At 43.1% G+C, this 17,669-nt stretch overlaps 1 protein-coding gene across 1 annotated transcript; it reads right to left on the bottom strand.

The window, feature by feature from the left end:
- Window positions 1-17,249: 17,249 nt before the first annotated feature.
- On the bottom strand, window positions 17,250-17,669 carry LOC307244305 (histone H2A-like; the record flags this gene model as incomplete). Its single annotated transcript, XM_080019450.1, has 1 exon — window positions 17,250-17,669. One exon carries the CDS (start codon window positions 17,667-17,669, stop codon window positions 17,250-17,252), a length of 420 nt encoding a protein of 139 aa, XP_079875576.1.

A 17,669-nucleotide genomic window follows, 5' to 3' on the forward strand; every position in this document is an offset into this window, starting at 1 on the left:
ATATGGTTAAATGAGTTAAAACAGTGTAAGTGTAAATGACTAGTAATAAAGTGCATTCCATACAGTGTTTTTTTATAACTTTTTTAATCCAAATGATCCTCAACAGCCCCAACGTGCTCCATTGTGTATGTACTGTATTGTGCACGTGTGTTTATTTGTGTGTGTGTGTGTATTCGTGTGTGTGTGTGTGTGTGTGTATGTGTGCATAAGAGCTTGTATAAAATATTAAGTACTATAAGCCTATAATAAAAATGCAATCCACACACAAATCCCCCCCCATCAAACCAGCCCGTAACCCTTCATAAATTGTGTTCATCTCGTACCCCCCTTGTCTGTATGGCTGTTTATGTATCCCAAGAGATCATGGTCTTCCTTCAATGTATCTGTTCAGTACATCAGAGGTTATGTCCCATCCCATACGGATGCTGAGAGCAACTTCACAGGATGTGGGACAATTGAACCATAACCAACTCAATTAAATCGGCGAAACCCGTCCCCCGAAAACTACTCCCAAGTTAGAAAATCGCCAAAATGAGACGTTTGTATCAGGAGCGAGGGGACAGCTGGACTCTCACCCCACAATTAAAGAACGATGCCAAGTTTTTTTTCTTTTTAACCTAAAGGAGAGGAGAGAGAGGTGACTTTGAAAGCAGAACAGGAGTAGCCCACAGCATTTCTATCTCGGAGGAGTGTGTGTGCGTGTGTGCGTCGGTGCGTGTTCGCATGTCGTCCTGAGGCGTTGTTCTTGTTAAGGCTATTAGGGAAGATGTTTGGTCTAATCAGAGGAGGACTGCAGGGACCAGCACTAAACGGCCTCATCACCAGCGAGCCCCACTGGTGATAAATCTAGCCCCCAAGCACTAGGGGACTTCCTCCACAACGTAACCAAGGCTCGTCTCCCGTTCGGTGATAGAAGTTGGCTACCGTCGCCAAATACTGATTAAAATGTTTACTCTCTCTCTAAAAGTCATGTAAATGAAATAATGATGTTATTAACGTGAACCTTGGATGTCACCATATTCACAATAAATAAATGTATTTTTTAATTATAAGTGACACGAATCATATATTTTTACACTATGTAAAGGGTGTTTCAAACTCTCATTGATGGGACAGGGAAAAACAAGCTCTCGCTCACGAAAACCAAATGCAGTTTATACAGCGACCACTAGGGAGGAGGCCCCCACATTCGGATGCGGGTATGCATTCGGTGTGATTGAGGCTTAACAATACAATATGTTACAATGCAGTCATTTAAATAATTGTATCAACTTTTGACAATTTATGGCAAATATGTAGTGTATATTGTACTATTTTTTAAATGCCTGATTGTGCTTCTTTCTTCAGATCTTTAATTTATTTTACACAAATATAACATTGAAGTCAAAAAGCTTGTTTTCTGGTGTTCTACAATGTTTTGTCATCATCGCAAGCCTTGTTCTAGCTATCTCTCCCATTTTCCTCCTCTCCTTGTCATCTAGTCTAGCCTTGGGCAAGCAGACGTTTAATGTTAATGGCCCAACTGTAGTGTCTATAGACAGAGCAGAGAGAGAGAAAGAGAGACGGGGGGAAAGACGTTCATGTGTGAAATGAGATCCATGCACAATCAGTGGGAGTTCCAACCATAAAAAATTTTAAGCATTTGAGATTTAAGGTATCATCTAAAGCAGTGATAGCCAGCAATGATACTAGCTTGCGAGCTGCATGCGGCTCTTTAAAGTGTTATTTAAAATTAAAAAGAAAAATTCCAAAAGAGTATTTCAATACATTTTGTCTGAGACATTGTCTGCTTTATTTTATACTATATATACTATGGCCTTTTATTTCTGTGGAAATCAACTAAAGTCATCTTGATGACAGGTAAGTTTGCCTTATTCAAGTTTATTTTTTCGCTATTTAGAATTTCCCCCTTCTCAAACAACATAGGATGTTCCTGTTTTACACCTTCGCAAAAGTCTTGGGTACAATAACCCATTTTAAGGCAAGAATAAATCTTTCCTCATAAAAAATAATAATAATAAATAAAAAAGAATAAAGATAATAAAAACGACCTCTTCTGGATGGATCATGGCAAGGACGGTGACGGTGACACCTAACAGGGCTAAGTTATGTGGCTATGCAAACATGGATGGGGTGCATCGGCTGGGGATGTTGCTCTGATGAGCGGCTGGGGGATTTCAGCTTCCAAGACTCAGACACACTCTGATGAATAGATTACCTCACCTCAACCCCTGCACTGATGGAAAATGAGGTGATCTGGGGGGAGCATAGGAAATACATTCAGTAATAATACAAATAAAAAACCCAGAACGAAACGAAGAGGATGGGATGAGATTAATCGATTGACCTAGACGTGTGTCTATGGAATTATTCAGCTACCCTTTGTTCAAAAATATGTCTTTAACTATTATTTAAGCTATTTATATGAGTGGGAAACTTTCAAGATAACAGCAACACTCTGACAAGAACCTTCGAGAAATGTTCGAGACCCCCCATTGTGGGGACACAATGTCTTGTGGACCGTTTTATGAGACAATGCAATAAAATGAACATAGTGGTGTAGAGTAGAATTGCCTCCTCTTGTCCCATTGGCAGATAAGCTCCCTTGATTTACTGTAGGTAGACAGACAGGGAGAAGAAGAGGGAAGAGCAGAAAGAGAGAGAGAGAGAGAGAGAGAGAGAGAGAGAGAGAGAGAGAGAGTCATGGACCAGATAATCACTGTAAGGGAACGGAGTGACTTGCTTGGCAAGCTTGGCAATGTAGAGGGCATAGAGTGTGACAATATGCTGGTGTTGATGCGGTGTGTGTGTGTGTGTGTGTGTGTGTGTGTGTGTGTGTGTGTGTGTGTGTGCAGAGGGTAATAAATCGACTGACTCCACTCTTTCCGCCCGTGGGAAGAATTTCCATCCAGCGAGGAAGAGTACCCCCCCACACCTACCCCCTGTGGTGTGAGCTCATCATCACCAATGTGCCCCAAGTGGACCGTGCAATATCCACCCTCTTTATACGCATGTAAGTGATGCGCATGAAAGTATCCATGCTACACACACACAGATGGGAACACACATTGCAACAAGCATGCTGATTGCGATTGGAACACCGTCAATAAGCGTTGCAATATTGTTTCAAATCCACTCTAGGCGCTAATATTGGTGAGGTGTACGCCAGTGATGTGATGTGTTCCCTTACCAGCAGGCGCCTTTAGCCAGAAGGAATCAATCTGTTTGAGGGTCCACTCCCCTCTCCCCCGTCGCGCCCCCCCCACCGCTTCTCTCTCCAGCGTGCAGTCCACATTGCCCTGGGGCCAGGCTGGGACCAGCAGAGGGACGGCTGGCCTCAACAGGGGGACTCGACGACGATAGTCATTAGCATTGGGGAATTAGAGTCATTACAAGTGGAAGGGCAAAGGAGGACAAGTCCTTCGGTCTGAAAAAACAAAGTTAAAGATGGGTAGGGGCTGGGTAGTGGAGGTTGGGAGGCCAGGGACACAGCGGTGCAGCCCCAGAAAATGGGGGGCATCGAGTATCCATTACCGCAGCAGGGCTGGTTCTTCGGCGGAGGACAACTTGGGTGATGGTGCAGGAGCAGGAGCATCGCGGGGAGTGTGGGAGTTCTCTCCGACAGAGCAGTCCCCACACTCAAAATATCTCATGTCTATTTACACGGCAACGCCCAGAACTTCAACGTGCGTCAATGCGTAAAGGGGTGAACATTTGTGTGTCTACCCAGGTGTCATGTTTCCATCACTGCCAATCGCTACTGGAGCCGATAAAAACCTCTGACTAATACAAGGTCACTTTGTTCCAAGACTGAATGGTGGGTGTAACCTTTCCCACTAAAGAAAAGCCAAATGTTAGCAGGTTTTTCATGCAGTGGACATTTTAGAGTTACTAGTTGCTATTCCAACTACTAGTTGTGAAGTTGTGGTGGAAAGACAGGCAAGAGTTTAATAGCACGACTCAGAGACAGGAACTTTGATAAAGGAAAACAGTCTTTACTCAAACAGGATCGGTAAACAGGTAGGCAGTCAGCAGAGTAACCAATCCAACGGTGTAGGCAAGGCAAGACGGTTCAGTACATAAGTGGTCAGAAGATAAGGCAAACGATCAGACATGGAGAAGGCAAAGGTGAGGTCCAGGAAATCAGGTATACCAGGAGGCTGAGAGACGAGGGAAAGACGCTGGAACGCTTGACATATGGTACAAAGACGAACTGGTCCAGAGCGAGGGAAACACAAAGCCTTAATTCACTGGGGAGGGATTGTTAACAAGGAACATGTGTCAATCAATCACCCAGGCGGGAAACCACAAAACCAGGAAATGAAGACACTAGGGAGCAGGGCAGGACATTACAGTATGTGATGTCCTGCCCTGTCCCGTTATGTCAAAATATGACGATAATTATCGTTATCGTTTTATCGCCCAGCACTAATTCGAATTGTGCTTAGAGGGAATATTTTCAGAGGACATTATGACCGGAGGGATTTGAATATGTCAGACTTCAACAGATTTTCCAGGTCAAAAAGGGGCTCTCCCTCACCGGTTTGAGTTTGGCCACATGGAACGTAGGGTGAAGCCTCATGGACCTGGGGAGCCTGAGTCACACAGCCACAGGATTTATTACCTTCGAGACTGAGAAAGCCCCCCACTAACCCGGGGTCCAGCTTGCAGGTTCCACGTGCAGGGGGAGTTCTCGCGTAGACAGCCATACTTTCTGCTGAGGCTGGTAGGAGGGAGCGAGGGATTGTCAGCAGTCAGCCATCTTTTTGTAGCAGGCCAGGTTTTTAGGAGCACCTGACGCACCTGGTTCCAGATGCAGCGACACCGACGAATGAAGGCCTGGGCCTTCATTGTATGTTGACCTCCGTTTCCATGTCAGGCAACAGCTGTGGCTGGTAGGCACACTGGTAGGTAGGCACACTGGAAAGGAATAAAATGAACCATCTTGGAGAATCTGTCAACCACTGTTAGAACAGTGATGTATACCTTCAGAGAGGGAAATCCCGTGAAGAAGTCCAAAGAAATGTCAGACCAGGAGCGATGGGGCACAGGGAGTGGGCGCATGAGACCTTGACCATGAAACCTTGTTCCGGGCACAGACAGGACAGGTGGCCACATTTTCCCTTTCATACATATCTCTTTCTCCATGGATGGCCACCAGAAGCGTTGTTTTATGATGAAGAGGGTCCAACGAGTTCCAGGGTGACAGGAGAAGGAGTAGTTGTGCGCCGAATGAATCACCTGGGAATGATGAGAGGCAGGGACAAACAACCGTTTGGTGGAATAATACTTCTGTTCGGTACTTGGGTGATAAGACTCGCATGTCTGATCAGGCTCAATGCACCCCCACCACACAAGAAGAGGGCAAGATATTGGTGGGAGACTTAGGGGCTGAGGAAGGGTCAAACAGTTGAGACAGCATCAGGTTTATTGTTTTGAGACTCGGGATGGTAGGATAAGGAAATGTTAAATCAATTAAGGAAAAGAGCCAAGCTGGCTGCCAGGAGTTGAGCTGCTGGGCGGACCGGATGTACTCCAGGTTTTTGTGGTCAGTCCAAACCAGGAATGGATGCTCCACTCCCTCACCCAGTGGCGACACTCCACCAGGGCCACCATAATAGCCAGCAGCTCTCTATTCCCCACATCTTAGTTTCTCTCAGCGGGCAAGAGCTTCCAGGATTGAGCTTGTTGTCCTCTTGAGACCACTGGGAGAGGACTCCCGACTCCCACATCCGAGGCATCCACCTCCACGATAAACTGCTGATGAGGATCCGGCAGCATGAGGACGGAGGACGATGTGAAGCTCTCCTTTAATCTCCGGAAGGCCTGTTCGGCTTGGGGGGACCACAGGAACCTGAACATGGAGGAGGTTAGGGGATGCAGTGCAGTGGCAGCAGTGCTGTAATTCCTTATGGACTGCCTTTAAAAGTTAGCAAAGCACAGGAAACGTTGCAGCTGTTTCCGTGAGAGGGCGTACGCATTTCTCCACCTTTACAAAGAGCTGGTTGTCGAGGAGGCGCTGAAGGATCTGGTGGACGTGCTGGACTGGAGGCTCATCGTCAGTAGAGATGATGGGGATATCTTCTAGGTAAACGAACATGAACAGGTCTGGCATGTCTCAAAGTACGTAATTTACCAGAAACTGAAAAACTGCTGGAGCAGCGAAATACTTGTAATTCCCACTAGGAGTGTTGAACACGGCCTTCCACTCATGCCCCTCCCTTATACTAACCAAATGGCAAGCATTTCTCAGATCGTGCTTAGAAAAGATGTTAACACCCATAGATTTTAATGACAACACACACAAACAAAGCGTCTTGTCCTTGTCCACCAAGAAGAAGCTAGCCCCAGCAGTAGAAAAAGATGGATGGATAATTCCAGCAGCCAGTGAGGATTCAATATACACCGCATTCCAAATTTTTATGCAAATGAATTTTTTCTCAGATTTTCTTAAATAGTCGATGCAAATGGAAGTCAGTATAATTTTCAAGTCATCAACCGTAAGGGTATAATTCGAACGTTATTGAACAAACCTCCCAATGATAACAGTATTTTTTTCAAAAATAAAAAACTCTAAATGCACTGTTCCAAATTATTACGCACAACAGAGTTTCAAAACATTCTATAGATTGTAAAGAACTGAAAATGGTCATTTGTTGAATGTGCAGCATTAGGAGGTCATATTTACAGAAATCAAAAGCTATTTCAATCAAAAACATCTTAACAGGCCAAGTTACATGTTAACATAGGAGCCCTTCTTTGATATCACCTTCACAATTCTTGCATCCATTGAACTTGTGAGTTTTTGGAGAGTTTCTGCTTGAATTTTTTTGCAGGATGTCAGAATAGCCTCCCAGAGCTGCTGTTTTGATAAAAACTGCCTCCCACCCTCATAGATATTTTGCTTGAGGATGCTCCAAAGGTTCTCAATAGGGTTGAGGTCAGGAGAGGATGGGGGCCACACCATGAGTTTCTCTCCTTTTATGCCCATAGAAGCCAATGACACAGAGGTATTCTTTGCAGCATGAGATGGTGCGTTGTCATGCATGCAGATGATTTTGCTATGGAAGGCACGGTTCTTCTTTTTGTACCACAGAAGAAAGTGGTCAGTCAGAAACTATTTACTTTGCCGAGGTCATTTTCACACCTCTCCCAAAACATGACTCCGCCACCTCCTTGCTGACATCACAGCCTTGTTAGGACATGATGGCCATCCACCAGCCACCCACTACTCCATCCATCTGGACCATCCAGGGTTGCACGGCACTCATCAGTAAACAAGACTGTCTGAAAATTAGTCTTCATGTATTTCTGGGTCCACTGCAACCGTTTCTGCTTGTGAGCATTGGTTAGGGGTGGCCCAATAGTAGATTTATGCACAACTGCATGCCTCTGGAGGATCCTACACCTTGAGGTTCGCTGGACTCCAGAGGCACCAGCAGCTTCAAATACCTGTTTGCTGCTTTGTAATGGCATTTTAGCAGCTGCTCTCTTAATCCCATGAATTGGTCTGGCAGAAACCTTCCTCGCAATGCCTTTATCTGCACGAACACGTGTGTGCTCTGAATCAGCCACAAATCTCTTCACAGTACGATGATTACGCTTTAGTTTTTGTGAAATATCTAATGTTTTCATACCTTATCCAAGGCATTGCACTATTTAAGGCTTTTCGGCAGCAGAGAGATCCTTTTTCCCATATTGCTTGAAACCTGTGGCCTGCTTAATAATGTGCGACGTGGGCTCACCTGACAAACTAATTATTACAGGTGTCTGAGATTGATTTCAGTGATCCAAAGAGCCCTGAGACACAATGCCATCCATGAGTTTAATTGAAAAACAAAAAATGTAATGTTTATGACACTTAAATCCAATTTGCATAATAATTTGGAACGCGGTGTACTTTCTCATCGCCTCCATGTCTGGGGCAGGGAATATAGGCAATAGAGGCATCCCTTGGGGGGTGAAGTACTCGGTAGCAAGTCAATTGCAGTTATAGGGTCGGTGAGTGGGCAGAGAATAAGCCTGGGCCTCGTTGAAAACATGGAGGCCGGTATTGGAGTGGGAGATACTCTGCAGGAGGTGGAATATCAGAGGGTCGAGGCAGCTCTGAAGTCGAAGCAGGAGAGCGAGCATTTATTTTCCGAACCAATGACTTCCCCTGTTGACCAGTCATTGTGAGAATTATGTTTAGTGAGTCAGGGAAAGCCCGGAATGAGAAGTTGTAATGGGCAGTTGAAAAGATTGAAGCTCAGGAACTCAGTGATTGTCAGCGATAACTATTTGAATGACTTGAGTTCGGTGATTGACTCAGCACAGCAGACATCCATCCAACCCGTTAGCCTCCAAGGGTTAAGTCGGGGGAATCAATTTGAGTCTCAGCCTCTTGGCTTATCTTCAATCGATGAAGCTCTCGTCAGCTCCGAAGTCCGCAAATATTGGGTGAAGTCTGAGACAGAGTGATCAGCCGTGCTTGAGTAAGAGACGGTGGGCTGGGAAGAGCAGCTCCAGACCAGAAAGAAGAACGATTAGTTGTAGGCTGCCCCCTCTGGACGCGCAGGAAAACGACATCCCTGAACATCTCTCTCCCTCTCTCCTCGAGACGGTTACTAATCTTAATGGCCAGGAAGATCGTAGAGTCTACGCCCGAGGGAAGCTCTAGTGGTCTAGTGGTAGAGCTAATTGGTCCTTTATGGGGTCAGCTAACCCATAGACGAACGCATCGAACAGGGAGTGAGAGTTCCAGCCGCTGTCAACTGCCAGGGTGCGGAACTTAATGGTGTTGTCGGAGACTCGCCGCTCTAGCCGCCATAGTGTGGTCGAAGATCTTGCAAAGGATGTTGGAGGAGAGCCCCAATGACGATCAGACAGGAGAACCCCTGGACTACTCGGTAGTAACCCATGCTTCAGCTCTGCCAGCGAGGTGGTGGATGAGGTATGCTACCGTCGAGCAGTCCGATGGAAACGAGGACGCCTGTAGCTCAAAGTGTAGCCCACGCTGGAGCAGGAAGGATTGGCAGTCAGGGAAACAGGAGACCGAGAGACCAGGGAAAGACGCTGGCACACTTGCACTTGACACAAAGACAAACTGGCACAGAGAGAGGGAAACAAGACTAAAGGACTAAATACACTGGGAAGGGAAGGCTAACGAGGAACAGGTGGAACTAATCAGGGCAGGGAAAACAATTGCACAGGTGGGAAACAACAAAACCAGGAAGTGAAGACACTAGGCATCAGAGCGGAACATTACACTATTTGCTAGTTACTATTTTAGTTTTACTAGTCAAAATGTATTTGGTACTATTACTTATTTATTAGATACTAGTAACTATTCCAATCGTTACTAGTAACTATCCCAATGTTACTGGTAACTATTTTGACAATTTTGTCATTGAATCTTGTGGGGCTCTGTGTTTGAGATATCAAATATTTGCCTCCAAGTAGTTTCTATTCCCATTATTACTAGTGTCTATTTCAATTTTACTAGTCACTATTAGTTGAGTTCTAGTACTTTTTCCATTAGTGACTATTGTGCCTTTTCCTATGGTTACTAGTAACATTTTAAATTAAACTTTCAACTATCAAGCTGTTTTGTCTAGTAATTTCTCATGACGGGTACATTGTTGCTGGTAACAAAAAAATGTTACTAGTAACAATGGGAAAAGGACATTAGTGACAACCGGTCACTAATGAATAAGTACTAGTACACAATTTAATAGTGACTAGTAAAATTGGAATAGATGTTAGTAACAATATTAATAGATACTTGTCGGAGGCAAATTTATTGCTATCTCAAACACGGAGCCCATAGAATTCAATGACAAAATTTGCCAAATTGTTACTAGAAACATTGCAATGGCTACTAGTAACAATTGTAACAGTGAGTATCTAATATTATCTAATAGTAATATTAGTATCTACTAGTATCTAATAAAAAAAAGTGCTAGTACATAATACATTTGGACTAGTAAAACTAAAGTAGCTACTAGTAACTGCTGGATAACAACTAGTAACTAAAATATAAGTTCTAGAAACCTTTGAAAAGTAACTAGTTTGTCCTGTGGATTAAATGTTAAAACGGCTCCCCATAAAATCAATGGCGTTGCTTATAGGTGGAGACACTGAGACAGACGGAACTGTTGACTTGGCAGTGGGTGGAGCCCCTGAGGAAGCCCGGTTGCAGACTATTTTGTTCATTCGTCTGAGAAGTACAGAAACACGGAATAACAGCGTTTGGAACGAAAGGGCACACAAAACTAATTTTGCACACACACAGCATTAAAAAACAAGTTAATTTGCACCCCATTATTTCCCAAGGAAAACTCTAATTCCCCATTTCGGGATACATTACAGACCGTGTCCGGCTCGTGTCTTTAAAGAACGATGCCTCCTATTTGAACCCCATCGGAGAACGAGCTCCGTTTGCATCAAGTCACTTGTCGTCCGTGAAAGTGCCCCTTGCCTTTGAGTCTCCGTCATCTCATTAACTTCGACCGGGCCGCTGTGCAGTTGCCATTATCTTTTTCCACAAGCAGCAATCTGATTTGACAAAGGAGCGGGTCCCAAGTAATTATCTTTCGGCCCGAGCAAGGCCAAAAAGCCCCGCAGTTTCTGAGAGATCAAAGTGTTCACTTTAGCTAACGGGCCTGTCTTTACGGCGTAGAGGGGGGTGATTTCTTTGTGGAGTGTTTGCAATTAAAAGTCTCATTTCCATTAACAGAATGAGAATAACAATGGCAGAGATGATTAAAACTGTGAAAATACGCGATCGCTGGGATATAGTCTGTTTTTTTTTTGCTTCCGAATAGAACTGGTTTCTGTGTCTTAACATGGAAATTTGATTCCATTAACATACAAATGACTTGCCTGTTGTTCATTAGTCAGATTGCCACAGCACAAACGACCCGAAAATGTTTCAAATCTCACAGAGGAGGAACCGTCAGCCGGGCTTGTGTGTTATTTCATCGCGGCTCATGGGTCGGATATTGTGATGAGTCTATTAACAACATAATTCCAACCCGTCAACAAAATGTCGGTCATTGGTCACAGTAAATAATATTGTTTTGTCCCAAAATTACTCGGGCACGCATCATCTCGTGGGCGAGGGAGCCAAAGACTGTGGGCGCGCTAATGGGTCTTTAATTAGGCTTTAATGTCTCCCACTCCCTTGTTGCACGGCACATAAATGGTGAGGTGGGGGATGGCAGTCAAAGTGGGATTTGTAAAAGCACTGATACTGGTGCAGCAACTCGGTGAAGATCATCCACTTTATTCGGTCACAGTGGATGGACAAGTAATAATGGAGGTGTGTGTCAATAATGGCTACGGGTCAGTTTTTTCCCCATTATATATAGGACGGATCTGTTTTGTTTTAGAACAAAGTGAATAGGAAAAAATCTGTCTCATCTATTGTCTATATTATCTTATTGACTTTTTTTCAAAATGTTGTTTTTATTTGGAAAAGCATCAATTTCACATTATTCCCGAATCAGTGACCATGATATACAATACATTCAAATAAATCAACAGAGAACAGTCAACGTCAATCGCTTTGGATACATGCTTTTTCAAGTTTGACCTTTTTTGTGTGTGTAAAAAAAAAACTGTTTACAATAGAACATAGGGAAGGTCAAGTATACAAAAAAATTAACATGAAAAAGAAAAATCAAGTTTTTATACATTCTTTTAAGGGTTCTGCAAAAATCCAACCTGGTGGGTTTAATGGGCTCCGTCCACTTTGACCAAATCTGAAAGAAAAGGTCTTTCTGACTTCTGACAGATAAAGATGGAATGGAACACCTCTCCATTATGTACAGCCGGGGTCCCCACACTTTTTCGGCTTGCGAGCTACTTTTAAAATTAGCAGGTCGAAATGATCTACCTGCATTAAAAAATATATTTATTTATTTATATACTGAGTGTACTTTATATATACAATATATGTTGGCGTACCTTGCATCACTGCATGAACCCTTACAGCACAATACAATTAAATACATTTATGGTCACTAGCTTACTCTGATGACTTGCACCGAATGGAGTCGGCCAGGGCTGCATAGTCCGGGCAGTAGCTGCTGGTAGCCAGCCTCAAGCAGCTTCCAAATGATCATCAGTCATGGTGGAATGCTATTTGGACTTAATAATCTTCATGTGGGAAAAGGCTGACTCGCATATACTGTATAAGTAGGGCCAAATAATGCAGACAAGGAGGGAGCACAATTCCTCATGTTTGGGTAATTTTCCTCTGTGAGTAAGTTCCAAAAATGTCCATGAGCTCTGGACTTCAGCTGAATGTCAGCCTGTAGTGTCAAGATCTCATCCTCCACTGCAGACGAGTTCAGGTGAAAGAGTGTTGGAGTGACTCAACCTCAATATCTTCCCTAAATAGGTCGCACATAAATGTGGCGATTGGCTCGAGTAAAGCAAAGTCTTGAAACCGTTTGTCAAAGTCTGACAGAAAGTTTTCATTCTGCTCTGTGTAGCACTGTCAAGTTGCACACATGCCTTCCCTTGGGTCTCCAGCTCTGATGCGAGGTTTTGAAAATTCCCCAAATCATGGCACTGCAGCTTTGAGGACAGAAGTTGCATTTTTTGTTTGAAAGCATTAACTGAACTGATCATGTTGACCACGGCTCTAAATCAAGCTCATTCAACATGCTGGTCGGATCGGTTAAAAAAAATACAAAAAATTTGAATGGTGCGCGATCTATCTGCACTACCTTTGCGATCTAACAGTCAATCGCGATCGACATATTGGGCGCCCCTGATGTACAGTATATATCATGTATAAAATCTATCAATAGAAGGTGGGTCTGGTTTTAACCATTTCCTTGTTATGGCCTTTTTGCTTGCTGCTCAGAGCATCGGTACCAATTTGTTGTCGTTTCTGTCCCAAATTTTCAACCAAAGATTACCTCAATATTCAGTATCACATTTGAAAGTTATAACAACCCCAAAAATAGCTTCTAGATTCCTGTGGAATGTGATCTTTTCGAATGTGACATGGGGGCCACTTTCATATGAGGTCCTAAATTTATTTTGACAGAAAGAGAGAGGACAATAATTACAGAGTAAGATGTCCCTTTTACACAATCATTATCATCAACATTATTGCTATTATGCCTCCCTCTATAATTACGTCTCCAGCGGAAAGCCCACACCAGGCAGGTGCGTGTTTCTAACGCTCCCCAGGAGTAGCAACGACATCCGAGAAAGGCATGACTCAGCCCACACAATAAGCTGCTAATTGAAGGCATCATCAGCGACGCTTCATCCTTTTCGCGCACCTGCCTCACCAGGAGTGCAGCGTAAGGTTAAAAATAAAATAAAATTAACATGCGGAATGAAAACGCAACAGAGCATTGAAAAAAAATCAACGCACATCATCATCTATTCGAGTCGATTAGTCGCGTATCTAAAAAAAACCAAAAGTCTAAAAATCATTGTATTAAAAATAAACCTTGCAACTTGTCATTTTATCCAATGCACTGTGGATTCTTTAAAGTTTAAAGGATAGGGTGTTGTTGTTGTTGTTGTTTTTTATTCAAATGTTAGTTCCCATCATTTATAATGAAATTATTAAAAATATAATTTGAGAAACGTACCACTCTCCTGCAGCATCTGTGCTTAAATGCAGTCCAATGGCCGTAAACTCATAAGCCTTAAATGATAATGCTAATCCCCTTTAAGAGAATGGTAAACTCACATTATAACTGAACAGTGTATTTTATCAGGATTTAATAAGGTTTTATTGAAGCCTGGGTTGAAAAATAGTGAACATATCATTTAAGAAGCTCTTTCTACTAAAATCAAAATCATTTTCTTACTTGTTACAGGAATGGTTGGTAGTTAGCACAGAACGTTATTGTGGGTGTTAGTCACATAGAAATGGTGTCAAGTGGAACCATAACGGTTGCTTTGGATGCAAAAGAGGAACATTTGTTTTGGTTTTACAAAGGACTTTTCTAAATGTATTCATATCATCACCGATCATCAAACCGACTCAAACAATAGCGAAGGAGCCTTTGGTATGATAAAGTGGTTCTTTAGTCGTTTAGGGATGGATCTCCACTGGGTCCAGATCTTTGTCTAGCTTCATTGAAGAACTATTATTTTTCCACATGCCATGTTAGTAGTTTGGAAAATGTTTAAGCCCATCATAGGAATCAGATCTGGGACGCCATTTTAGAACCCCTAATTACCCTGCCTCGCCAAAGGGAAAATAAAACATTCCTCCCTTAAATCTGTCTCACATCTAAAGTTGCTGGAAGTTTTCCTCCATCTCTTCAGGGTGAAAACAACCAGAGAGGCAAAAATCACTCTCAGACTCCAACTTCTGTCCCCTTCCCCTGCTGCTCCCTCTGTTTTTCCCCTTTAAAGCATGGACTAATAATCATCTCGGCACCTCATTAAGGGAGAAGTGGAGTCCAGGATGGAGCTGCTCCAGATGTTTGCCAAAAATACCCTAAGGATCAGCAAGCGCTTGTAAGTGAGTGCGTTTTGTTAGCAAATGTGTGCATGCGCACTTAGTGAAAAGTGGTTGTGCGTCTGTTTGTGTCTCAACTGAGCATATGCTGTACACTTCCTGTATCGTTTCGGGGCCAATACTCTGACTGCTCCACTGCCCTACTTCTGAACTAATGTAAAATATAATTTGATGATGTCTCATTTTTCAGGATTCTAAGGACACAATTTAGTATGTGAGTCCAGTCTGCATTGCAAAAAAGAATCTGACAAATATTTGACTTGTAAAAAAGATTTCTTAAATAAATCCACAAAATCTTGTATTCTTAAAATAAGGGAAGACATCACGGAATAAGAGAACCAATCCTCTGTTATTCTCCTTAAAAATGTATTCGCGTACTTCAGAATTTCAGAAAACCCTTTTTTCTAACAAGACAAATGATCTTATTGCACGCATGATTCAAGACCAGGTACCTTTCTGGGAAATTCTTATTTGTCTCTCTGCTCTTGAAGGATTCTGACTCTGGGGTTTTGGTGAAAATGGATAAAAAAAAAATTCATGAATAATCAATGAGGTTTCAGAATTATGGACATAGACATGGGAAACGTGCATTAACACAAAAATCTGATCTGTAGTAACAATTTAGACGCAGAGCGCTGTTCTAAACAAATACAAATATGGGTCACTTTTCATATATGGGTCACTCTCAAACAGGACAGTGAACAGAAAGATAAAATTGGGGTCTGGGCAATCAGAAATAATTGACCCTTAAGCTCTTACACATCACCTTCTTGAGTCTTAAGTATCCAGCCAATTAGGTACCATCAGAGTGGGTCTGCAACGCTGCCGCTCCAGCTTATTGCACGATCAGTGTGCCTTACTTAATAATTCATGTCTTATCTATGAGACACCACTGTCAAAGTGAATGAAAATAGTGGTTATGATGGCATCCCTGTTATCTCATCGCCCGCGCAAATGTGCCGTCATCCCCAGAAGGAAATGGGAAGGAAACCGAAAATGAAAATTGGAAGAGAGACAGATAAGTCTAGGCTCCTCTTTAACACAAGCATTATGGCTATGAAACCTATTTAGCCATTTTATATTCGTGAAGTAGAGACTTATTAGGGGTCCGTGGAAAAATCAAAAATGTCCCAAACCCCTAGGGTTGCTCACAAACACAACAGAAGGGAAAGATACATCAAGAATAATTATAACTATAAGCACAATGTTTACAGCTCTGGCAGGTTTCCTTCTAGTGGGCCCACAGGCCATGCTTCCAGATTCAAGGTTTGTCACATACATATACATACTTCCATACATAAATGCAGTGAAATGTCTTTACAATGAACATAATAGCTAACATAATTCCTGCCTAGCTAACTAACTGAAACTAGCTGATTTCTAAAACGTAATGCAGTTAGTGAATAGAATAACATAAATAAAATAAAAATGAAATAAGACTAAAAAAGATAATACAAAGCGGGGGTACAAAATAGAAGGGAATAGAGTTCTGTATATGGGATAGGCTATTTGTATATACAGATATGTGCAGTAAAAATATTTACAGTATAGTATACAACAGTACGACACAGAAATACAGTAACATGAAAGATGATCAATGATTGAACATGAATGATTTCATGCTTGATGAAAGTTGAGTCTGTGTTACAGTGGTAAGTCACTGAGTACCGGCAGGCAGTTGGCGGTCGGCAGCCTACACAACTCTGTCTCGAATCAGGAACCATTACATTCAGTCACTTAGCGGCACACTTTTGTCCAAGGTGACTTATAAGTGCATTTGGTCCCTGGGATCCCTCCTCTCACCAGCACCTCAGACACCTCAATACTAGGGTCTTTACCGGTGCGCCACCTGAAAAGGATCTAATTGAGCCAACATATTTGAACGTAGGAGCGAGGTTAAACCAGGACTGTTTCACCTCTGCCAGATGAGGGACCCACCCTGAATGTAGTCCCATCAGGGTCACATACAGGCAACTGAAGTGGGAAGAAGCCACAAGAAAACATGAAACCACTGGATTATGCTTCCGTCGGCAAGTGAATGTCATTCGGAAACATTTGCGCAGCTGTTTTCTTTTATGGTTCGTGTATAACGTTGGGCGTCCAGTTTTTCGAACCTCGTCCGCAAGGCTCGCTTCTGTCTGTTTCCAGACATGAGGCTGGACAACTCCGCTTCAATACGCAATGCATTGTAGAGTCATAACACCAGTCACTGCGTAGGTCCGCAGACATTAGAGTGCATCTACACGGAAGCATAAATGTTTGTGCTGAGTTTTGAAATTCTTAGCATCACTTCCACAAAACCAAATTTTGCAGAGACAATGTAGGGATTATAGAAAAAAAAAATATTCTGTATCACATCCAAGCGATACTAGCCAACAATAAAGTTGCCATTACTGTTATGACCAAAGTGTTGCAGTCATACATTGAGGAAAAAATAAAAGCAACAGGAATCAAGCTGAACTTGACACGCTCGGTAGTATTAACAAGTTCCAATCGAGGATACAAGAAAGCTTGTTCAGAACAGCTTACAAAGTTGTGCAACTGGTTTTCTACCCACATATAGTCATGTTGATGCCTGTGACCATGCAGAAACAGCATCATGAGCCATTAAACCCTGCACAGCCACGTTTTTATAGCTTGCTGTACGTGATCGTCGGGTGTCGACATTTCACTGCATACATGCGACAAATAATCTCTAGAACTACATGCAAGTTCTGATACGGCTATAAAAGTTTTTATTAAGAAACATAAATTTAAAATCAGTGAATTAGAACTCTTGCGACTGGACGTCTTTGGTCACACTGTTGTCATCTCGGGAGAGCTTGGTCTTCTTGGGCAGGAGGACAGCTTGGATGTTGGGTATGACACCCCCTTCGGAGAAGGTGACCTCCGCCAGCAGCTTGTTGAGCTCCTCGTCATTCCGCACTGCCAGCAGTATGTGACGGGGAGCGATGCGCATTTTCTTGTTGTCCCGGCTCGCGTTTCCAGCGAGCTCCAGAATCTCGGCGCAGAGGTACTCCAAGATGGCAGCCAGGTAGACAGAGGCGCCGGTGCCCACGCGCACCGCATAGTTACCCTTCTTGAGCAGCCTGTGGACTCGGCCCACGGGGAAAGTGATGCCGGCTCTGGCAGACTTGCTGACGCTGGATTTGGTTTTTGGCGCAGCTTTCTTTCCTCGACCGGACAT

Source organism: Zeus faber, assembly GCF_960531495.2.
Source record: "Zeus faber genome assembly, chromosome: 18".
NCBI classification, from domain to species: Eukaryota; Metazoa; Chordata; class Actinopteri; order Zeiformes; family Zeidae; genus Zeus; species Zeus faber.